Here is a 22322-nt window from a genome sequence, read left to right as displayed (position 1 = left end):
CTAAATAATATCCACACACTTTGATATCTTTATGTACTTTTTGACTATAACTGTGATACATGAATGTCTCTTTTTCTGGTTTTTTTTTTCTTGGATCTGTTTTATGTCATCAAATAAGTTAGGTAGAATTATGAAACAGGTTGTTTACCGATTCTTATTTAATGTGTTGGTGTTGGCGCTGATATCTACAAGTGTGATTCGTAGGTGAATGCGTTTGACAAAATCATTAAGAAATGGAATTATATCAAAAATTTATAAGAAAGTTTTCAAAACACTTTAAAAACCATAATACGTGCATTATCTTGAAGTAGCTGTAATTAGTTAGCAAATACTACAATCTACGTCAACATCACCTTTGTTATTTTTGTTAATGACATTACGTATATATATATATATATATATATAACTTTTATGTATTTCGTAAATAGACATGTATAGTTTAAGAGCAGTATGCAAATATATTGTCACGTTACCATCACCTGAGGAATCTTTCTTCCCCTAACAAGTAAGGCAGTAACCACCATCCATTTTTAACAAGCTTGACGCTCTCTCTCTTTTTTTTTTTTTTTTTTTTAATTTAATGAATCCTACAACTAAAATTCGATTTGTCTTTTTTCTTCAACAGTTTAGAGTCGTTGAAAAAATAATTTGGATTCAAACCGGATTTGACCTAGATTTTTAATATACAGAATCGGGTGAAACTGGATGTGGACGTTTTCTTACAGCAAAATAATATTTGCATGTCGATATTTTAAAGAGGATGTGTTAAAGTTCATTAGTTTGTTTAGAAGTTGATATATAATTTGTTGCATTCGCTTGGAAAATTACGAAGAAGGAATTGAAATCGTAAAATATTACTGTTTCTCTATAGTTCTGTGTAATTTCTTAATGTAAAACTCGACATAAAAATAATTAATAATGTAACAAAGTTAGACATTAAATAAAAAAAAATCTAATAACTTACCGTTTTGCTCCTAACATACGCGTGGGACAAGAATCAACGGCTATAGGTAAAAAAAAGAGAAGAGACGAACCTGTTTTATATAAGTCGCGGCGTAGCTGATCATTGCCCAAGTGTGAGCGACAACAACAAGAAAAATTCTCTGAAAATGTGTGCAGTTAAGTTAAACACGTGTAAAGTTATAATTAGTGGAGGAGACGTGCTCTTTCCGCTTCTTTTAATACTAATACTAGTATATTTTTAACTACTGTACAAATATCAGTACCATTTTAATAAGGAAATACAAAACGTGATTTATATATAGTTCAAAAAAATGCAAATTGGAGTTTATTAATTTAAGATAAAAAGACCCAAACCGTTTGTTCCTTCATTCTAACACCGTTAATATTCTTCTTTTTTTTTTTTGAACCATAAATCACATTTTGTAATAATTTCCATAAACTAATTACAAATTAATAATTATGCCAAGAAAAAAAAATTATGCCAAGAAATTCATCTTTTATTGATTTTTTTTTTTTTTTTTTTTGCCTTGTTCATAGGGGTGAAAGGGTGATTTCGTATGCAATGCCGTGGATTGGACATGAATGACGGTGATCTGAAACACACACACACTTAACTAGTCTGCCGTTTCAAACATTAAATAAGAACACGTGTTTTAAATGTTTCTATTCTTTTTTAGTTTTAAAACTATTTTGGTACCTGCAAAGTGCAAACCCAGAGATGATGATGAAAAAAAAAGTAATAAAAGAAGTCCATTCCCATTTCTTCTTCCTCGTGACAAACAAAAAAATAAGCAAACGCACTTTGCAGCAGCAGCACAAGAGATATATATTAACAAAAAAAAAAAAAAAAAAAGAACCCTAGTTTCTTAATTAGTAGATTCGTCAAATTGAATCAGAAGAAGAAGAACGCAGGGCAGGAAAGACTTTTCTTTTCTGCTTCCCCGATTTCTCGATTTCGATTAATAACGATGTCGAGTTCTGCCGAGTGTTGGGACTTCTCTGGTCGGAAACCAAGCTTTTCACAGACTTGTAGTCGATTGAGTCGTTATCTTAAGGAGAAGGGTAGTTTTGGAGATCTCACCTTAGGCATGACATGCAAACCCGACCTCAATGGTATTATAATAATAAAGCTTACCTTTTTTTTTTCATTTTCTAGATCTGTTTTATTACGAATAAAAAATTTGTGGAATTGAATTCGATTAAGAACAACCTTTGTGTATGAGAATATGTGGAGATGTTTCTGTGTTTGGTTTGAATCATTTTACGTAGCTTTGTTATTAGAAAGGATTCGAGAATCATCTTTTAAATTTTTTGGGATCAATTTTTTTTTGTTTTGCTTTGAAGGAGGAGGAGGAGGTTTTGCTGCGTCACGTCAGCCTACAATGATGAATCTGTTCCCTTGTGAAGCTTCAGGAATGGATTCTTTGGCTGGTCAAGACATTAAACCCAAGGATATGTTTCCGAGACAATCAAGCTTTTCTTCTTCCTCTTCCTCTGGGACCAAAGAAGAAGTTCAGATGATCACTGAGACTAAGTATGTTTTACCAGTGATATAGATACTTGAAAAGCTAGGTTTTCAATCAGTTTGACTAATTTTGGTTGAGGTTGTTTTGATTTTGAACAGATCTGTGAAGCTGGAGTCTCAATCTGCTCCATTGACTATATTCTACGGTGGTCGAGTTATGGTGTTTGATGATTTTTCTGCTGATAAAGCTAAAGAAGTCATTGATTTGGCTAACAAAGCAAGTCCCAAACCCTTCACAGCTGAAGTGAACCAGATTGCTTATACTCAAAACTTTGCCAAGACTCAAAAAGAGATTGCTTCTAGCCCAAAACTAGCTGGGAGTTCTACCAAAACTGCAGCACAACAAGAGCCTATCCAGCCCAACCCGTCCTCTTTAGCCTGCGGTAATATTTCTCGTCCTCTTTGGTTCAACAATCTTTTGTGCTTGGTTTTAGCCATATTTTCCTAACTTCCTCTCTTTTTTGATTTGTAGAACTCCCCATTGTTAGAAGAGCTTCGCTTCATCGATTCCTAGAGAAGAGGAAGGATAGGTAAGCAATATCTTGTAAACACATCTTATGTTGTTATTCCATAGTTTGTTTTGAAGCTAAGTTTCTCAATATATCCCACCCTTGTAACCTTTAACAGGATTACATCAAAGGCACCATACCAGATAAATGGGTCAGCTGAAGCGTCTTCCAAGCCTAACCCAGCTTGGCTCGGTTCTCGGTAATCTTTGACACTATCCAACCCAAAAGCTACTTGGAGATACCATCTCGTAAGATTCTTTTGATGATGCTCCATTGTTACAAAATCTCAACCTGCTCGTCTGTTCATTTTTTTGTCTTCTATAAATCAATTTCATCCCTACTAGTTTTGTTTGTTCAGTGCGCAGAGATCTCAGTATATTTGTAAGAAAGTAATCTTTATAGCGTTCAGTGTTTTGTTTGCTTGTGGTGCTCAAGTTCAAGTTTTAGCCATTGTATAACCTTTTCCTCTGCCGACCTCAACATTAGTTTGCAACTTTGTAAGAAACATTAGTTATGTTTTTTTTTTGTTGACGGCTGTAATATCATCTTTGATTAATCCAACTGTTCTGTTTTCCCTTATTAAACTAAAGCTTCCAGGTAAATAATTAGCAAATAAAAACTCGTTTTCTTTTAGAAAATAGAAAAATAGCATAAAATGAATGTCATGTGATCCCACCAAAAAAAAATCAATGTCGTATGAAACATTATAATTAATAAAATTAATATTGTTTAAACATAACTTTCCATTTCTACATTTTGATATCTATAAATTTGATATTTAGTTTCGTTGATTAAATTAAAAAATGCACAAATTAGAGTATTTTGGTTAATGAGGAGTAGATGAACCTTTACGCGTAAATTCACTATTCCATTAAAGAAAGACTTCATAAAATACTACTTTCAAATAAAATATCCGAAGTCCATTAAAGAAAGACTTCATAAAATATCCAATGAGAATGAGGTAGTGGAGTCAATCAGACCAGGCTTGGGTAGGCCACGGGAATTCTGACCGGGCGATAGCTATTTTTTGTTCGGTTTTGATTGACTCTCGAACAATGTTTTCAACTTAACAAACGATCTCAAAGGCTAGTTTTTTTCGCCATTCAACTCTTATATATTAGGTTATCGCAGATGACTCTTTTCGAAAAAAGAATCAATTAGATACCGATGAGCTTACATGGAAAAAACACAGAAACCTCATATTTTTGTAGATGATTTCAAAGGCTAGTCCGAAGTTCGTTATGACCTATATAGCTTAAATAACCTAAGAGGCTAAGATCTAATTATATCCGATTTGGAAAACTGAAAAAATTTAGCTTAAAAAATAAATCGCCGAGAAGACAACACGTAATAATTTGGATAGGACCGGGACTTTCATCTAAACAAAAAAAATGGTGGGGACTAAAGTTTTGATGAAATATCAGTTGGGGAAAAAAGAGGAGTTATATAATTATTTCTGACAACGGGACCTGATACAACAAGTTGCATAACCAAGGGCCCCTACGTGCAATACATTGCACTAGGAATCCTAATCATTTAAACCTTAATTATTGTGTTTCTTCATCTCTTAGTTTTAGTATTAAAACGTTGTTATGTTAGTTAGCTTTGTCATTAAACGTCAGTACGTGAGTTGAAGCTTATCTATTACTCCTTCCGTTTCAAAATATAAGATGTTTTAGAGAAGTTTTTTGTTTCATAATATAAGATGTTTTCAAGTTTCTATGCAACTTTTAAATTAGTTTAATATTTTATATTATGCAGTATTGTTTCTGATTGGTTGAACTTGTTAAAAGTAAAAACTTCTTAATCTGCGTACTTTAGTTAAAACATCCTATATTTTAAAACAGAGGGAGTAATATTTTTATTTTGGAAGATATTTTGAGTTGGAACTTGGAGAACCATAAATTACTCAAGTTTGCAATGAAGAAACTGAACCCGAGAATGTGACGTAGTAATTGTAATTTTGAAATCTTTTTAAAATATCTTGATTGGTCAATTGTTTTCTTAAAATACACAGGAAGTAATAAACCCCATAGAAAAAATGTACTTTTGAACCAAGAAAAGTGTTTAAACATGTGTCTCGCGCAATCTTACATTATCAAATTGTTATAATTTTTTTTTTTGGATACATGGATTGAGAAAGCTGGCATATATATACATACATAGATTACTTGTTTTACAAAATTATTTCTGGGAATTTTTATTGATGTATTTGATCCCGAGGACAAAAGCATATAAACATTAATCGGTATTATAAAATTAATCAAAAGCAAACTTCTATACAATGTGCTCTTAACCTAACCAAAAATTTCACTTTTTTTTGTTCTTTTTCTCTAACTTTTTTTTAAGGTAAACGAAATGATGATCACTTTTTTTTTTAATTTGTTTATTTAATCATCATATACTTCTCTTAGAACGATCGTGTTTCCTAAAATACGAATATTCCGGTCTGCCCGGCGGTGTATGGAGAGCTCGAAACCTCCACATTTCTTGAAACTTGCGTTTTACATTGCTCTTGTCGTTCGTCATTCATTATTTGCACTGATCTGCATTCAGCACTACAAAACCCCATCTCTCCTCTGCACACAACCCAATAATACAAAGATCAGTTTCTAGAAACACCCACCAATAAAAAAAACTTGGCATATTTGGGGATTTACAATCTTGAGAGTTTGTCTCGATTGTAACAACAACAATAAACACAAGAAACACAAGGGAATGCGATGGAACTTACTTGTACATGTAAATGTCTTTGCCTTGAAGTTTCTTCTTACACAAGCAACAAGAACTCAGAAACTCTGTCGACGAAGCCCTAAAACTCTGTCTTTTAATAACCGGTGGTTCATCTGCGATAACCATCGGCTTCTGCACCACTATGGGATAATCGTTTTCAAACAATTCAAACCCGTCCTCGTCGTTGTAATACACTTTGGTCGGCCCGTTTGGGCTGGTAACGTAAGTGTATTCCTCATCGGACAGATCAATCTCCGGGCATCGGAATCTCCCTGAGTAACGAACCGGATCGTTCCGGTTGATCCCGATGCTGGTTTCCTCTAACGCAGCTACGATACCCAAACCGACACCACCGGAACCAAACCGCTTCGAGCTAACCGGCGATGGGAATTTCAAATCCAACGGACTTCTGGGACTGGCCGTGTAATCTTCAGGTTGGATAGCAGATCTGCTTCTTGGAACCAACATCTCAGACAGTTTACGGATCATTAGATGAGGTCTCTTGCTTAGTATCATAATCAAGAAATTGACAAAACAAAAAAAAAAACTTAACAAGAAACTGAGAGGAAAGAAATAAAGAAACAAAGATGGCGAGGAGAGGTTATAGGAAAGAATCTGATTGAAGAAGAAGGAGGAGAAAGGAAGAGACTTTAGCCCACTGATTTCAATTTCACAAGTTTAGAATTTTGTGTGCTATGATTAATGATTGAAGTTTATAGACCGGCCCCCTCGATTTATTTATTTATCTCTATTATTTTTTTTCATCGACATCATATATATTTATACACAATTATTGAAATGAGCAGGCTCAGATATTTTATTTTATTTTTATGTAATGATTCCTTTTTTTTTTCCTTTTAATTATTTCATTGGAGTGTGGTAGGACCGTTAGGGACACATTGTTTTTTCATCAAAGATTCATATGTCCATTTCTGATATTTGTTTTTTTATTATTGGGAATCCAAGACTTTTTCTCAAAGAAAAAAAAAATATAGATACTGTGATGTACCTGATATATATTTTTAAGAAAATTATGTAAATGTAAGTATGTAAATGTGTTATATATATACATATATTAGTAGACCAATTCGTCTATACTTGAAATGTGTATTGTTTTCTACTATTTAGCACCTAGTTTATTGGAGTCTGAAACCAAACAGTGGTTTTACTTTTTTGATAGTGATTGTTTTTTTTTATTTAAGCCGAAAATTAGGTGGCAATTTGAAAATGATTGGAATCTTATCCCCAACTTTATTTATTTTCCCTGATTAATCATATTTTCTGTTTATTTTCTACACTTATAATTTTTATTTTATATTTATTTTTAGAATTACGACCGTTTCTCGTCCTTTATTCCAATATAATTTTTTCTTGACTTGTAATTTTCATCAATGCTAGGAAGATATATTTTTAATTATTTTTCATTAAAAAAAACCCATTGTATTTATTTAATATCTATCATCATTTTATTTAAGGCTTAGGGACCTACATAAACACGGGCATCATCTTTTTAAAAATGGGCTGAAGAAAATGGTAAATGATATAGGCCCAATTATAAGATTTTGGGCCGAATAATAAAATATCTTCCCAAACTCATCGTATATTCGTATGTGAAGCATATTCTTCAGAATAATACGAAAAAAATAATCACAAAATTAACGTAGAAAAGGAAAGGACATATTTGTTACTAGAAGAATCTTATCCGATATATATATTTTTCTGTAATAACAAAAGAATGAAAGGAAAAAAAGTGAAGAAATTGAGATCCACATCAAATTTCGGATCCGAAACGAAACAAACAAGGAAGGTCCCGGGTTATTGGAGCTCCGTGTTACAAAAAATCTCCGGAGTACTCCGTGACGACCCGATGAAACCCAAAAAATAAAAGAAGGTTCGTTCGGGAAAATTCAAAAATCCCAAAGAAGCAAAGATTGTTCTAATAAACTATCTCCTCCGTAATCTTCGATTGGTAAAATCTCTGTAAAACGATCACCGGCGAAGTCGTCGGAGAAGTCATAAAACCCAGGAAACACCCCGAAATCCATCGGAAGCAAATCCAAAAACGGAAGATCATAGTCAACCGTCGATGTAGTAGTAGCGACAGATGCAGATGTAGAAGGAGACTCGGGTCGGATCTCGGATCCGGGTACTATACCCGATTCTTCTTCTTCTTCTTCTCCCTTGACAACACTGTCTTGGTTGTTGTTGGCGAACCGAGCAGCCGCTTCTTGGATCTCAGGAGGGGTCAAAGATCTGCCTCCGGAGATAGAGGGTGGGTTATCAGGGAAATTAAAACCGGCGTCGCGGCCGTGGAGGCAAAACTGAGCGGCGTCGAAAGCACGGGCAGCCTTCTCGGGGGTGTCGTAAGAGCCTAACCAGATACGTTCTCGGCTGTGTGGGAGTCTGATCTCAGAAACCCATTTTCCCCATTTCCTCTTCCTCACTCCTTTGTACTTTGACTGCATCGCCGTGTTTCTCTTCTCTTCCTCTTCCTTGATCGCTTTCGCTTGCTTCTTCACCATTGCAACAAAACCCGGTTTGGTTTGGTTTGGATTATGTTCCGGTTTAAGGTTGTTGTGTTGTGTGTGTAGTTATTTCTGTTATGAATAGAGATGTTTGGTGTGATTTGGAAATTGCGGCTGTGTGTGTGGGGATTTATATATATACTTATGAGTTATGATGAGCCATGAGGAGTGGAAGTGAGAAGTGTAGGAAGAAGAAGAAGATCAACGCTGACTGGCGCGTGAAGATGAGACACGTGGAGGATTGTTTGGACTGGGTAACGCGGGAATAGTGATGACTGTTCTTCTGTCTTTGTCGTGTTCCTTGTTTTCCACGTGATAAAAATACTTCACTCTCTTTTTTTTTGTCTATATTTGTTCAAGCACACGTCTAATTTAAAATACTGAAATTTTCGTGGCAACTTCACTTCTGTTTCTAGAAGTTCAAGAGTCAGTACTTATTTTTTTTCTGAGATTAGTAGTGGGTATTGAAGGCAGCTCCAACAAACATGTACTAAAATATATGAGAAATTACACTGAACCAGACGCAGCTTGACTTGGTTGATATTTAAATTCTGCTCATGATGCTTTCTTTTCTTTGATGCGGACACTACTGTACTAAACTATAGTCTCTATCTATTGGTTCTGACTTCTGATACAAAACTCTATTATGGTTAAAGAGTTCATCAACATGCACAAGACTCACTAAAATAAAGGAGGACATTTTTTCTAAATTCAAATGTTACGAAAATCAGCTTCTAGCTACCATCTGAAACTTAATTAGTGGTCAATGTAAAATATCTTTTCTTTTTCAATACGACGAGCAGCTAGCGCTGTAGGCTTATTATAGCAGGGATTTCTTTTGCTTCATTGAGTTCCTTGATTCATCTGTTTTCGCAATCATAAACTTCTTTATACACTTGGCACTTCTCACGACGGAGCATTTGTAAAATTTGAGGCAGAAATCATCAATTTGTATGTACCAAATAAAATGAATTATTATAAAGGGTTGAGTGGCAATATCTCTCTTTTGTCAAAAAGATGCAATTATAATATGGGGTTTAAAATCCTGCTGATCACTATTTGATTACACTAATACAACAACATTAGTTTAAAAGTTGTTATCTACTTGAAAGCTTTCTAACAAAAAAAGAAGAAGATATTGTTATCTAATTCTAGACCATTTTTTGTGCTAAAGTGATTTAATTATTTTTGTTAAACATTATAGTTTAAAACTTTATATCAAGAAATTGAATACTATGAATTACAAATTGTAATAGTACAATTATAATAGTACCTGTAAATCGTTTAAATTGGAATTAAACCAAAGTTTTAAAAAGCTAAAGTTGGTGGTAGGTTGCTAGATTAACTGGAGATGTTGATTGAATTCAGTGTCACACCCATAAAAAAAAAAAAAAACTTTTGATGTACCCAAAGCTGAAGGGGCTTATAATAATAAGTGTCAGCAGAGAAAAAGAAGCGTTTCCGTCTTGATCCTACTCTGCTAATTTACTAAAAGCCACTCAAAATCTTGAAGAGCAACTTCGAGTTTCCATCGCCTAAGAGAGAGAGAGAGAGAGAGAGAATGGCGATGCCGATGCCAACTCGTCAGCTATTCATCGACGGTGAGTGGAGAGAGCCCATCTCGAAGAATCGAATCCCGATCGTGAATCCGGCTACCGAAGAGGTCATTGGTAAAAAAGCCCTTTTCTTTCCCTCTCACTGTTAGATCCACCATCTTCCCAGTTCAAAAAGATTTGTACTTTTCTTTACTTCTTAGTTAAATGTGGAGTTTTTTGCTTCTAGGGGGAGCCTTCTAAACTCTATCCATGGCCGTTTTTTATTTTTTTTTATTTTGGCTGAGAAATTGATGCAAGGATTTATTTGTATGTGTTGGATGAGTCAGGTGAAATCCCTGCAGCTACATCGGAGGATGTCGATGTTGCAGTCAACGCTGCTCGAAGAGCTTTTTCAAGGAATAAAGGGAAAGATTGGGCTAAAGCACCAGGAGCTGTTCGTGCTAAGTATCTACGTGCTATTGCCGCTAAGGTATTCACTTGATGATGTTTTCTTGTTTTTTGATTGTTTGCTGAGATATCTTCCAAGCCTCAGTTTTTTTTTGTTCTGACATTTCGTGTAATCAGTTTTTGATGTTCTGTATCTGATATGTTTAGGTAAATGAAAGGAAGTCAGATCTGGCAAAGCTTGAGGCGCTTGATTGTGGTAAACCATTGGATGAAGCAGTCTGGGATATGGTACTGTTGCCTTCCTTTTCTGTTTTCTATAATGTTGGGTCATTCTTTGCATGATTAATCTTGATGTGATTGTTTGATCTCCTGCAGGAAGATGTTGCTGGATGTTTTGAATTTTATGCTGACCTTGCTGAAGGATTAGATGCTAAGCAGAAAGCTCCTGTCTCGCTTCCCATGGAGACTTTTAAGAGTTATGTTCTGAAGCAACCTCTTGGAGTTGTGGGACTTATCACACCATGGTAACTACTGCTGGTTACCTTTTTTATGTTAAACTGTTTGAATGTCTACCGCACCACCTATTATAGTGTTTTTAAATCCCATCTGACCAGAAACTGACTCTCGGACCTGGTTTGTTGTTGAAGGAATTACCCCCTTTTGATGGCTGTCTGGAAGGTGGCTCCTTCACTTGCTGCAGGATGCACTGCGGTTCTCAAGCCATCAGAGCTGGCATCCGTGTATGTAGTTGTGTATAATCGGTTTCGTTATGCTTTTGTATTGGTACCTCTTCGAGCTCTGATTTGTGTCATGGTTTTAATTTCAGCACTTGTTTGGAGCTTGCTGATATTTGTCGAGAAGTTGGTCTTCCTCCTGGTGTCCTCAATGTTTTGACTGGTTTAGGTTCGGAAGCTGGTGCTCCTTTGTCATCACACCCTGGTGTGGACAAGGTATTGGTCTCTGAGACATACATTAAACACAAGTCCCAGAGTCCCAACACAATTGCGTAAAAAGGCTACTGACTAGACCATCATTCTGTGTAACGTCTGCGATTCTTAGAAGCTAAAAGGAAAAGTTATGATTTTTGGCAGATTGCATTTACTGGAAGTTTTGCTACAGGAAGTAAGGTCATGGCAGCTGCTGCTCAGTTGGTGAAGGTAATTCAAATCTCTGAAAGTTCTGTTTTATATTTCTACACTTCCCTTTTGTTTCATCAAACAATGTCAATTACACACCACTCATGGCATTGTTGTAGCCTGTTTCTATGGAGCTTGGTGGGAAGAGCCCTCTCATTGTGTTCGATGACGTTGATCTTGATAAAGGTGAATGTCACAAAAAGTAAATTAGTGGATGTTAAGTTTTTCTTTATATATATTCGTCTTGTACATGTTATATTCGAGCTAGTACAGACTATAAAGGTTTTGGTTGCTTATTTGCTGAGTAAACATGTCTTGGATATGGTCTTAAAAATGAACTCTGTGTATGTTTTGACGCCTGCAAATGATAGCTGCTGAATGGGCTCTCTTTGGTTGCTTCTGGACAAATGGTCAAATCTGCAGTGCGACTTCTCGCCTTCTTGTTCATGTAAGTGTCAATTTTCTTCTTACATTTAGGTTGGATAATACATGTGGTAATATTAATAATTGGAGAAGTGATGTTCCAAGTTATAAGGTAAGGTTTTTCGATGAAAGTCAATGGCATTAATCACAAATCAATACTTTTGGGTGGACTGCTGGATACGATTGGAGATCCTTGTCTAATTATGTTGAATATGTCCATGACGTCAAATTTTATATTCTCTACTCTAGGAAAACATTGCAGCTGAATTTATCGAAAAGCTTGTGAAATGGAGCAAGAACATTAAAATTTCAGACCCCATGGAAGAAGGATGCAGGCTTGGTCCTGTTGTTAGCAAAGGGCAGGTAAAATCTCAGTGATCGTTTATCTATCTTCCTATCTTTTTCATGTCCCATCAGGTTGCTAAATCTAAATGCATTACTAGAAACAGGAAAGAAAAGGAAAAGATAACTGATGAGAGTCTTACAACAAGTTGGAATTTTTCATAGATTGAGTTCTGTTCTGTACTACGGCTAACTTTTGTCCCTCTAATTCGGATTCGTTCAGTTTGTAGAGCATCAGTCAAATCAAATCTAGTAATGCTGTTCCATCAAGCTCGTCATGTTCTTACTTTCGTAGATGTGCGTCAACTTCTATGATCATGTAATCTGAATGAGCTGACAAAGGTAAATATTACAGTACGAGAAGATATTGAAGTTTGTCTCAACGGCTAAGAGTGAAGGAGCAACGATCTTGCATGGTGGTTCCCGACCTGAGGTATTATGTCTCCCTCTCCTGCCTATTACTGATGCTGTTTCTTCCAGGCTATGATGATGAACGTTATATCATTTCTATATTTCACAGCATCTAGGAAAGGGCTACTTCATTGAACCAGCCATCATAACTGATGTAACCACTTCGATGCAAATATGGAGAGAAGAGGTTTTCGGGCCTGTTCTTTGCGTGAAAACATTTGCCACTGAGGACGAGGCAATTGAGCTAGCAAATGACTCCCAGTAAGATAACGTTTTAGAAAGTAAAATATGATCAAAGCCCATCCGTTGCCACTGGTGTTCTAATCGTCTTTATAAATTAAGATCTTATGTGGCTGAAAATCATTTATTGATAAATGACAGTTACGGACTAGGAGCTGCAGTGATATCTAATGATGCAGAAAGATGTGACCGTGTAAGCCAGGTCAGTGCCCATTTCTTGAACCATGCTGTTTCCTTCTACATGCCTAGCAAGTGAAACAACAAAACCGTAATAACGCAAATAATTGGTTCTACTTTGTTAGGCCTTTGAAGCTGGGATTGTGTGGATTAACTGCTCGCAGCCTTGCTTTACTCAAGCCCCATGGGGTGGAGTCAAACGCAGTGGGTTTGGACGTGAACTTGGAGCATGGTACATCTCTTTTTTCTATCAAAAAGTGGTTAAAAACTTAATAATCTTGATGGCTTGTACCGAACAACTCTTGTGTGCTTTTCAGGGGACTTGATAACTACTTGAGTGTGAAGCAAGTGACTCTCTACACTTCAAACGATCCATGGGGATGGTACAAATCCCCCAACTAAGTAATGAATGCATTGTCATGATTATGAAAATGGAAACCAAACCAAATGCTGTATATATGTTCCATCTCTGTGCTTTTATAATAAGTCTGTCAAATTTTAGTCCTGAAACTCGTATTGTAAAACCTTGAATAAAGGATGCTTTGGTGGTGTTGTTTGGTTGTTCTAAAAGGGCAGAAGGATGCACCATTTTAGGCTCTGGTGCAGCAATATCAAGAAGATGAACCAATTTATGTCACCTTCAAGTCACATCAAAGTTAAAAAAACTCACATGGCAATCAAATTCCAAATCAGACGATTTTTTTACTATATCTGCTTAGACAAAGCATTTAATGAGATCCGATGACTATTGGAATTTAATACTAGTAAACTGTTTGGTCATCAATCTAAACAAATCTGAAAAAAAAAAGAAGAAGATAAAAAGTGGTAAACAAGACAGGACTCATCTCTCGCGCTTATCCTTAAAAGGAGTGTGGTGAATGGTGAGTGTGACTTGGAGGACCCATCACCGCAACATTACAGCTTCTTCTTAGATCTTGTTAACCACAATTTTTACTCGCGACGCTATCGATTAGATCTTCTCAAAAAAACTTCACCTTTTCTCAATTTTCTCCGACGAGATCTTCCCTCTCAAAAACTCATCCTTTTGTTCAGAATCTCTGATATTGCGGTGCCCATTATTCTGTTTTACGTAAAGTTGGGAACTTTCTTGTGTGTGTGAGAGAGAATTCGAAGTATTTCGTGGGTTTGTTTGTTGAAAGATCTGCGAATTTTGGAAAATAATGGGAAGCTCAATGGAGGAGAAAGTGGTGGCTGTGATCATGGTCGGTGGTCCAACCAAAGGTATGATTCTACCTCAATAGCGAATGATTGTGAAATATCGATTGAACTTAAAAAAACGATTTCGTTAGATTTGGATTGTGTTTGATCACATCCAATGCGTTTCTTTGTTGTTTCGTTCTTAAATTTCGTGTGTCTGAATGATTATGGTTCTGATTCTTGTTTCGATATTTGCTCACTGAGTGATCCACAGGTACTCGGTTTCGACCATTGTCACTGAATATTCCAAAGCCTCTGTTTCCTATTGCGGGACAACCAATGGTGCATCATCCAATTTCAGCTTGTAAAAGAGTAAATCTCTTCACCCCATTTCAACAATTCAGATCAATGGAGAATTGAGATAGAATGATGATGATGATACGAATGCCTTATTGTATGCAGATTCCAAATTTAGCTCAAATATATCTTGTTGGCTTCTATGAGGAAAGGGAATTTGCACTTTATGTCTCAGCCATCTCTAATGAACTCAAAGTTCCTGTTAGGTTAATCAATACTCTCCTCTGCTTCAGATTCAACTCAAGTACCAGTGACTTAGTTTTACGTACCTCTCATCTTTGTTCTCTTGACTTTTTAGATATCTGAGAGAAGACAAACCACATGGTTCAGCTGGTGGGCTGTATCACTTTAGAAATCTAATTATGGAGGATAGCCCGGTTAGTCTCCCAAGGATCTTACTATATTCAATCATTTCTTTATGGACGAAGTGTCTCTTCTCTTATTTGAGTTCTTGTGTTTACGTTGTTACAGACTCATATATTCCTGCTTAACTGTGATGTTTGCTGCAGTTTCCCGTTGCCGGAAATGCTTGGTATGTTCTTCTTTTTCTTAGACCGGATCTTGTCTGGACTCATATTTTGGTTTTGAAAGATCCTTCTTACTCTTGCTACTTAATCAACAGAGGCTCACAGGGGATATGGTGGAATTGGAACTCTTCTTGTGATCAAGGTTCGTGATTGCATATGATTAGTCTTGTTTTTGTTTTTGGTGGGTTAATTAAACTTGCTTCTGCGTTTTGTTTCTTTAGGTCTCTCCTGAATCAGCCAGCCAATTTGGAGAATTGGTTGCAGATCCAGTTACTAATGAGCTGCTTCATTACACTGAGAAACCCGAAACTTTTGTATGTACATATATCACTGAGATCTCTATAGCATCTCCAAGATTTGATTCTGATGTTTTATATTGGAAACACAGGTCAGTGATCGTATTAACTGCGGTGTCTATGTATTTACACCTGAAATTTTTAATGCCATAGGAGATGTTTCTACTCAGAGGAAAGATAGAGGTAAAGCAGTAACAAAGTTCTTACAACATAATTTGTGTTTTCTTGTCTTAGCTTCCATCTGTAAAGACTCTTCTCATCTGTTTCCTCTGTTTTTGTTCCCTTTTGTTTATTGTAGCAACTCTAAAACGTGTATCCAGCTTCGAAGCTCTTCAACCGGCAACAAGGTTCGTTGATTGTCTCTTTTTCCATTACTGAAAAAATCCTTTGAATCATCATCTTCTTTGAATGATACGTTTTAACTTTTTAAAAATAGGATCCCGACAGATTTTGTAAGACTGGATCAAGATATCCTTTCTCCCCTAGCTGGAAAGAAACAGCTATACACATATGAATCTATGGACTTCTGGGAGCAAATTAAATCTCCCGGGTACGCCTTGCCTTGTGTTTCCCTTATTTCATTTAAGCTGCAAGGAGACGAAATTTTTAGCAGCAGCTAAAACAGGGAAGGTGTTTATGGCTCTGACTTATGGGTTAACTTTTGCACAGAATGTCACTGAGGTGTTCCGGACTTTATCTTTCCCAATTCCGCTTGACCTCTCCCCAACTGTTGGCTAGTGGTGATGGAACAAATAGTGCCATTGTAATTGGTGATGTTTACATACATCCTTCTGCAAAAGTACACCCAACTGCTAAGGTACTTACCTCCGATTCTGTCCCATAGGCCATATTTAATCGACTTTTTCTTATTCCACTTTTATCACAAAACACAGGTTGGTCCCAACGTCTCCATCTCTGCAAATGCTCGTGTTGGACCGGGTGTCAGGCTTATCAGCTGTATCATCCTTGACGATGTGGAGATCATGGTATGGCTTCTCTTATAAGAGACTAAAATAATTACCGGTAAAGTTTTCTCGAGGTTGACTCTTCAGTGCTGTTTTCCCAGGAAAATGCTGTGGTGACTAATGCAATTGTTGGGTGGAAATCTTCTATCGGGAGATGGTCCCGCGTCCAGGCATGTTTCTCTCTTCCGCTTAGCTTTTAAGAGTCTAACTCATTCTTTTTGGACCTTGAAATGTTTCTGTTTGGTTCCTTTACAATCTTGAACCTGAAGTTTTACTTTGTTAACCACAGGCTGAGGGAATCTACAATTCCAAACTCGGAGTTACAATTCTCGGTAATTTGTTTTTTTTTTCTTTTCAATCCTCATTTTCTCCATTGTTGCTCCTGTTTACACTCAGACAGCAAAATCTCCTTATAGGAAGAAAACTAACTTCAAACATAATGGTTTCAGGAGACTCTGTTTCAGTTGAAGACGAGGTTGTGGTGACCAGCAGTATTGTTCTTCCAAACAAAACACTCAATGTCAGTGTTCAAGACGAGATCATACTGTAATTTCAAAATTAAACCAACCCAGTGGGGACTAGGGAGCCACATCATCTCCCATCTGATTCAAAAAATCACAGAAGCAAAAATTTGGGAATTATTTCACATGTATCATCATTTATTTACACCAAGAACACTTTGTATCAAATTCCATTATACTCAGTCACAACTTTGTATCAACTTTGCACACAGAGTTTTTTTGCCCATGATAATAAAGCATTTGTGTAGTTTGGCATAGTAACTACACTGTTCTTGCTCTATCCCATGAAGATATTTGAACACTGGTACCAAATGCCTTTCCTAGTCCAATTTCCATCAAGTGTAATGCAGTGTATAGTACTGATTAATGTAAACAGCACAAATCTTTCCCCTCTGACACGCAGATAAGGAGATTCATAACCTGAACTTCCGGAGTAGCCGGCTACCAGATTTGCTCTGCAATCTCAAAATCTCCTTTGCGAAAGCCTGATTCCCAGTCAGAAGAAGCCCGTTCAGAACTCGATTAAAAGTGAATTTCCGGGGTATAAACCCTCTCTCAACCATCTCAAGCAATAGTTTACCAGCGACCACCATATCTTCCGATCTTTTCCTCACAAACATTCCACTAATAAGTATGTTATAAGTATCCAGATTTGGCAAGCAACCCCCACTCCCCATCTTCTCAAACAAAGCCAACGCTTTCTCAATCTCGCTGCATTCTGAATAATAGCGTATCATCATATTGTATGTCTGGAAGTTTGGTACGCAGCCTTCATCTACCATTCTCTGCATCAACTCCTCTCCACGACTGAACTTTCCAGCGTGAAACAACCCTCTTATCAACACATTATACGTAGTCACATTCGGTTCATAACCTTTCCTCACCATATCCTCAAACATGACAACCGCATTCTCAACGCTATCTTTCTTACACAAAACTTGAATCATAGCATTGTAAGTCGCGACAGAAGGAAGCACGCCTTCTCTAATCATCTCATCGAAAACATTCCTCGCCCGGTTAATCTCCCCAGCGACACCAAACCCGTGAACCACAGTAGTATAAGTAACAACATCGATTTCACAATCCCGTTTCTTCATCTCCAAGAAGAATTCCCAAGCTTGCCTAATCTGACCAGATCGAAAAAACCCTTTGAGCATTGTGTTATAAGTAGTCAAATTAGGGTTTATCCCTCTCTCAACCATCTCTTTCAAAACCTCTAAAGCCTTAGGAGTACGTTTAATCAAACACCAACCATTAACAATCACATTGTAAGTAACCGTATCAGCACTAAACCTTCCCCTAAGAGCCCTAAACAACTCATAAGCTTTCTCAACGCGTTTGGATTTACACAACACATCGAGAATCGTATTGAAAGAAGCCAAATCCTGGAAACAACCATGCTCGTGCATATTCAGAAACAGCTTTACCGCTTTATCTGGTTTCCCGGCGGAAGCGTACCTCTCGGCGACGATTGCGAAGGTTTTGGGGGAAGGACCGATGCGGAGAGAGCGCATACGGTGAATGAGTGACCAGACGGTGGTGTGGAGGTGAAGACGGGCGGCGATGTCGATCGCGAGGTCGAAGGAGGAAGCATCGTGGATATAATTGCGGTGGTGAGTGTCGAGGAAGTGGAAGAATTGGAGTGCTTTAGGGCCGTGGTTCCAGAGGCGTTTGAGGATAGAGTTCACGAGATGTGGAGTCCAAGGTGTTGTTTTGACGGAGAGTGGAGACTGATCGTCGTCTAGCGTTTGGTGAGTTGTGGTGGGAGATGAGAGGATTAGTTTAGCTATGGCGGCGGAATCTGCCGGTGGTGGTTTCAGATTTACTTCGGCGGCCGAAGTATTAATAAGACGTTTCATTTCATCGACTTGTTTCAATTTTTTTTTCAGGTCTTATTAATAAAGTGAATTTGTAGGGTTAATTTGTAGGGCACAAGAAGCTGACTCACTTGACGAAAGCCGTGTGAGTAAACAGAGAGCCTCTGAACATAAGTACTGGAGGCCTCCTGAAAAATCATGGCTCAAATGTAATGTTGGGGCTTCTTGGGATAGAGAAAAAGAATGCAGTGGTGCTGCGTGGGTCTTGAGGAACTCCGAAGGTTTAGTTCTTCTTCATAGCAGAATTTCCTTTGGAAATATCTCATCAAAAGGACAATCAGATTCTCGATCTCTTCTTTGGGCAATAGAAAGCATGAAGAGCCTTGGAGTTTTAAAGGTAATTTTTGGGTTGGAGCCAAAAGAATTAGTAGGAGCAATCACTAGTCCTGCTGCATGGCCAAATTTTAAGGTACAATCGGTATTATTACATCAAGCTTTAACTCTTATCCCAACTTGGAAAGTAGTGGTGGAAGATAGGAAGGCTAATCTTGGAGCATTACTCATAGCAAAGAGTGTCACTCGAGATGATCGATCACAATCGTACGTAGCTAGTGGCCACCCCTTTTGGTTACAGGCGGTCTTCGAAGCCGACAAAATCATAGTTTGATTTTGACCTGTATTATGATTGTTTTCGATCTTTTGTATGTGCATAATTTAGCTTTTGGTATAAATATAAAAATCATTCAGACGAAAAAAAAAAAAAAAAAAGGGTTAATTTGTGAAGTTGAATGGTATCAAAATATTTTACCGTTAAATAAATACATAACGGTTTTAACTTATTGACATAATATATGGAACCTTTGTTACTGGGCTTTGGGTAGAGAGGCCTTCGTTTTGAGATTGTGACATCACCTTATGGCTAATTGGACCTTTCTTTGTGAATGGTGTCACGTTCTCATCCCGATGATCACTTGACGTAAACCAAGTAGCGGAGTAGTAGTATATAGGCCTGCGCGCTGGCATATTCGATTCGGTTCTGGATAAAATCTGTTCGATTCTGAGTTTTTCGGGTAAAGAAGTTTATGATTTATTTGGATATTTTAGATGATTCGGATACGCTTCAGATTCTGGATATATAGGGGATATATTTAACTTGATATTTTAAGTAATTTGTGTGAAATTTACAAATCTTATGTTATTCAATTATGGATTTTAAAAAGTATATTAAAATTCACTGTTATTGAACTGATGATTTAAAAATCTATTTTAAAATCTATTGTTATTGAACTGATGATTTAAAAATCTATTTTAAAATCCACTGTTATTCAAAATAATTTTGTGGATTTGGATTTTAATGATTTTTAGGATTCTGGAGGATTTGAGAAGATTTGTTTAGTTAAAAATACAGAAATCCAAATCTCATGGTTTTAGGTGAGATTTGAAAGAATTTTACAGAAAATCATATCAACTTCCCTAAAATCTATCAAAATTCTAAATTTCCTAAATTCCATCAAATTCTCCAAAATCATGGTTTGAATACACCCCCGTAAATCTATAGCCAAACCTTTTTGTTTAGTAGTAACATATAATGCCATTATTTATTCTAAATGCACGAAATGGATTCCTTATTGTTTCCTTTAATATTTTTGTTATGGTGGCTACCAAACTCTATCTAAAGAAATATTTGAGAGTTAATAAAAGATAAATAGTAAGTTTTGAATTCCTCCTATTTATTTCACATGGATTTTTTGGATTGAGACACAGATACACCTCTCATGAAGATTTTATAAGTTCTATGTAGATTTTGTGTATCTCCAAAAGTACATGTACATTTATGTACTCTCTTTTTTTCAACATTAATGAATTGAATTTTTCCTTTTCAAAAAAAAAAAGTAGACAGTAACTTCTGTAGTAAATACTAATTACTGGTTATCAAAAGAAAGAAAGAAGAGTAAATAGAGGGGAGTTGTCATTGTCAGAGAGAAAGAAAGAGCAGACAAAAGGATCGTAAAAATCAAATATAGAAAGAATGGGTCCCTGAAAAGATTTTGACCGTGAAGACACAATATTACGTTTATCTGACAACACATGAACACATCACTCATCTCTTTAGATTCTCTTCTTCCCCACAGCTAGCTCTCTCACAAGATCTTCCACAACATCAATCAAGATCCAATCCCTTCAGATTCTCTTGTAATTAATCTCCTCTCTCTCTTATTTATGTAACTCCCCTTCTTCACATTGATTTCTGCGTCCTTTGACGTTCAATTTTTTTTAAAACGCTTCCTCTGTTTTGCTGGTTTCAAAAGAGAGAGAAAAAAAAAAAACAATGGCTCTCAAGGATTTATCTTCTTCTTCTTCCTCGGAGTTACATGTTCTTGCCGTTGATGATAGTTTCGTTGATCGTAAGGTTATTGAGAGATTGCTTAAGATCTCTGCTTGTAAAGGTACAAAAAAGAAAAGAAAAGCAAAGCCGTTTCTGTTTATATCTTCTTCTTCTTTCGTTTGGTCTCTGATTCGTTTTGTGGTTTTGTTTATATAGTAACGACTGTTGAGAGTGGGACTAGGGCTCTTCAGTATCTTGGTTTAGATAAAGGATCTTCTGGTCTTAAGGTATTTTTATCCATATTCTTTCTCTGATAATGTCTCTCTGTTTTCTGACCATAAACAAACCCTAAAGATTGAAAACTTGATGTGTTCTTCTGCTGGTTTGGCTCCCAAGAAACCTCAGATTTAACTAATGAGGATCAAAAGTTTTAAACCTTTGCCTTTTTATATAAAAAGAATGATTGAGGTTTTGTGTTTTATAGTTGAGGAACTGCTTTTTTTTTTATATGAGGTTTATGTTAATCTTTTTTTGATAAACAGGATTTGAAGGTGAACTTGATAGTGACAGATTACTCTATGCCAGGATTAACGGGATATGAACTTCTCAAGAAGATTAAAGTAACTTTATATTTATGTCTGTCATTTATTAAAGCAAGATTTGAATAAGCTTTTCTCGTCCTTTGCTTACACAAAGACTCTGTTGCATAATTTTTTTGTTACCAGGAGTCTTCAGCGTTCAGAGAAATACCAGTAGTGATAATGTCGTCTGAAAACATACAACCTCGTATAGAACAGTAAGTCACTGTAGTTAATACATACAAACTGAATCAATGAATCTTCTTTTAAGACTTGTAATCTGATTATGTGTCCATCCTCTTTTGTTGTTGTTGTAGATGTATGGTAGAAGGAGCAGAGGATTTTTTGCTAAAACCGGTGAAATTAGCTGACGTGAAGCGGATAAAAGAACTCATAATGAGAGGTGGTGAAGCTAAAGAAGGATTAACCAAAAGCCCTAGTCCTAAGAGAATCCTACAAAACGACATTGATTCATCTCCATCATCGTCATCTTCATTAATATCGTCGTCTCAGGATGTTTCCTCTCTCGATGACGACACTCCATCTTCCAAGAGGATGAAATTAGAGCCTAGCTAGCTAGGGTTCGTGATTAAGCTCAAGCTTTTCTCATTTCTTTTCTTGTTATTCTGTAATATACATTGAGCTAAGATGTTGAGTAGATTCTTGTTTTGACATTTGCAATTCTAGATCCTGATGCTCAATCTCATCACTCTGATTTTTTTTGGTTAAAACAAAAGGAGATCAATGTAAAAATATGATTTTAACAATTTTAAAAGTTAAACTAATTTGCCCATATTGTTCCCTAATTTACTGCCAGATTAATTGTGCAACTACTTAAAAAAATTAACGT

At 36.4% G+C, this 22322-nt stretch overlaps 7 protein-coding genes and 1 pseudogene across 9 annotated transcripts; 5 read left to right on the top strand and 3 right to left on the bottom strand.

Moving 5' to 3' along the window:
- Positions 1-1603: 1603 nt before the first annotated feature.
- On the top strand, positions 1604-3581 carry LOC104702226 (protein TIFY 10B). Its single transcript, XM_010418052.3, has 5 exons — positions 1604-2076; positions 2308-2497; positions 2588-2871; positions 2961-3018; positions 3116-3581. Exons 1-5 carry the CDS (start codon positions 1932-1934, stop codon positions 3198-3200), a joined length of 762 nt encoding a protein of 253 aa, XP_010416354.1. The 5' UTR covers positions 1604-1931; the 3' UTR covers positions 3201-3581.
- A 1590-nt stretch (positions 3582-5171) lies between these two features.
- Positions 5172-6532, bottom strand: LOC104702225 (FCS-Like Zinc finger 13). The gene is made up of 2 exons (XM_010418050.3): positions 5732-6532; positions 5172-5576 (listed from the first exon to the last, which is right to left on the bottom strand). The coding sequence occupies exons 1-2, from the start codon at positions 6244-6246 to the stop codon at positions 5426-5428; spliced, it is 666 nt and encodes a 221-aa protein (XP_010416352.1). The 5' UTR covers positions 6247-6532; the 3' UTR covers positions 5172-5425.
- An 878-nt stretch (positions 6533-7410) lies between these two features.
- On the bottom strand, positions 7411-8555 carry LOC104702224 (ethylene-responsive transcription factor ERF018). Its single transcript, XM_010418049.3, has one exon. The coding sequence runs from the start codon at positions 8250-8252 to the stop codon at positions 7638-7640; it is 615 nt and encodes a 204-aa protein (XP_010416351.1). The 5' UTR covers positions 8253-8555; the 3' UTR covers positions 7411-7637.
- Positions 8417-8653, top strand: LOC109125664 (uncharacterized). The gene has a single exon (XM_019227828.2). The coding sequence runs from the start codon at positions 8417-8419 to the stop codon at positions 8522-8524; it is 108 nt and encodes a 35-aa protein (XP_019083373.1). The 3' UTR covers positions 8525-8653.
- Positions 8654-9430: 777 nt separating this feature from the next.
- LOC104702223 (aminoaldehyde dehydrogenase ALDH10A8, chloroplastic-like) lies at positions 9431-13480 on the top strand. Of its 2 annotated transcripts, none has more exons than XM_010418048.3 (15): positions 9431-9925; positions 10138-10280; positions 10406-10486; positions 10574-10722; positions 10846-10938; positions 11025-11148; positions 11290-11355; positions 11454-11520; positions 11706-11782; positions 12007-12120; positions 12455-12532; positions 12620-12771; positions 12892-12952; positions 13053-13159; positions 13245-13480. In XM_010418048.3, the coding sequence occupies exons 1-15, from the start codon at positions 9817-9819 to the stop codon at positions 13327-13329; spliced, it is 1506 nt and encodes a 501-aa protein (XP_010416350.1). In that variant the 5' UTR covers positions 9431-9816; the 3' UTR covers positions 13330-13480. The 2 variants fall into 2 exon arrangements, 1 of the variants encoding a protein (XP_010416350.1); XR_015561124.1 differs by having other exon boundaries at positions 9493-9925; positions 12323-12532.
- Positions 13481-13667: 187 nt separating this feature from the next.
- LOC104702220 (uncharacterized) lies at positions 13668-17012 on the top strand. The gene is made up of 15 exons (XM_010418046.2): positions 13668-14169; positions 14360-14457; positions 14548-14648; positions 14741-14819; positions 14914-14974; positions 15065-15111; positions 15191-15283; positions 15358-15448; positions 15564-15612; positions 15702-15815; positions 15935-16082; positions 16159-16251; positions 16332-16400; positions 16520-16562; positions 16680-17012. The coding sequence occupies exons 1-15, from the start codon at positions 14109-14111 to the stop codon at positions 16778-16780; spliced, it is 1248 nt and encodes a 415-aa protein (XP_010416348.1). The 5' UTR covers positions 13668-14108; the 3' UTR covers positions 16781-17012.
- Positions 16846-18610, bottom strand: LOC104702221 (pentatricopeptide repeat-containing protein At1g74900, mitochondrial pseudogene; annotated as a pseudogene). The gene has a single exon (XR_015561125.1). The product of XR_015561125.1 is annotated as a pentatricopeptide repeat-containing protein At1g74900, mitochondrial pseudogene (transcript).
- Positions 18611-20662: 2052 nt separating this feature from the next.
- Positions 20663-22264, top strand: LOC104702219 (two-component response regulator ARR15). Its single transcript, XM_010418045.3, has 5 exons — positions 20663-21015; positions 21111-21181; positions 21437-21514; positions 21620-21690; positions 21790-22264. Exons 1-5 carry the CDS (start codon positions 20898-20900, stop codon positions 22046-22048), a joined length of 597 nt encoding a protein of 198 aa, XP_010416347.1. The 5' UTR covers positions 20663-20897; the 3' UTR covers positions 22049-22264.
- Positions 22265-22322: the final 58 nt, after the last annotated feature.

This window comes from Camelina sativa, chromosome 7 (assembly GCF_030686135.1).
Source record: "Camelina sativa cultivar CO46 ecotype springtype chromosome 7, ASM3068613v1".
NCBI lineage: Eukaryota > Viridiplantae > Streptophyta > Magnoliopsida > Brassicales > Brassicaceae > Camelina > Camelina sativa.
This window is presented reverse-complemented; position numbering and strand designations above follow the sequence as displayed.

Coding starts and splice junctions, on each gene's coding strand:
- LOC104702226 (XM_010418052.3), top strand. CDS start 1,932: ATGTCGAGTTCTGCCGAGTGTTGGGACTTCTCTGGTCGGAAACCAAGC. Junction 2,498..2,587: donor CAGATGATCACTGAGACTAA/GTATGTTTTACC, acceptor GATTTTGAACAG/ATCTGTGAAGCTGGAGTCTC. Junction 3,019..3,115: donor CTAGAGAAGAGGAAGGATAG/GTAAGCAATATC, acceptor AACCTTTAACAG/GATTACATCAAAGGCACCAT.
- LOC104702225 (XM_010418050.3), bottom strand. CDS start 6,246: ATGATACTAAGCAAGAGACCTCATCTAATGATCCGTAAACTGTCTGAG. Junction 5,577..5,731: donor AAAGACATTTACATGTACAA/GTAAGTTCCATC, acceptor GGTTGTGTGCAG/AGGAGAGATGGGGTTTTGTA.
- LOC104702224 (XM_010418049.3), bottom strand. CDS start 8,252: ATGGTGAAGAAGCAAGCGAAAGCGATCAAGGAAGAGGAAGAGAAGAGA.
- LOC109125664 (XM_019227828.2), top strand. CDS start 8,417: ATGAGGAGTGGAAGTGAGAAGTGTAGGAAGAAGAAGAAGATCAACGCT.
- LOC104702223 (XM_010418048.3), top strand. CDS start 9,817: ATGGCGATGCCGATGCCAACTCGTCAGCTATTCATCGACGGTGAGTGG. Junction 10,723..10,845: donor GTGGGACTTATCACACCATG/GTAACTACTGCT, acceptor TTGTTGTTGAAG/GAATTACCCCCTTTTGATGG. Junction 11,783..12,006: donor CTTCTCGCCTTCTTGTTCAT/GTAAGTGTCAAT, acceptor TCTCTACTCTAG/GAAAACATTGCAGCTGAATT.
- LOC104702220 (XM_010418046.2), top strand. CDS start 14,109: ATGGGAAGCTCAATGGAGGAGAAAGTGGTGGCTGTGATCATGGTCGGT. Junction 14,975..15,064: donor CCCGTTGCCGGAAATGCTTG/GTATGTTCTTCT, acceptor CTTAATCAACAG/AGGCTCACAGGGGATATGGT. Junction 15,112..15,190: donor GAACTCTTCTTGTGATCAAG/GTTCGTGATTGC, acceptor TTGTTTCTTTAG/GTCTCTCCTGAATCAGCCAG.
- LOC104702219 (XM_010418045.3), top strand. CDS start 20,898: ATGGCTCTCAAGGATTTATCTTCTTCTTCTTCCTCGGAGTTACATGTT. Junction 21,016..21,110: donor TAAGATCTCTGCTTGTAAAG/GTACAAAAAAGA, acceptor TTGTTTATATAG/TAACGACTGTTGAGAGTGGG. Junction 21,691..21,789: donor ATACAACCTCGTATAGAACA/GTAAGTCACTGT, acceptor TTGTTGTTGTAG/ATGTATGGTAGAAGGAGCAG.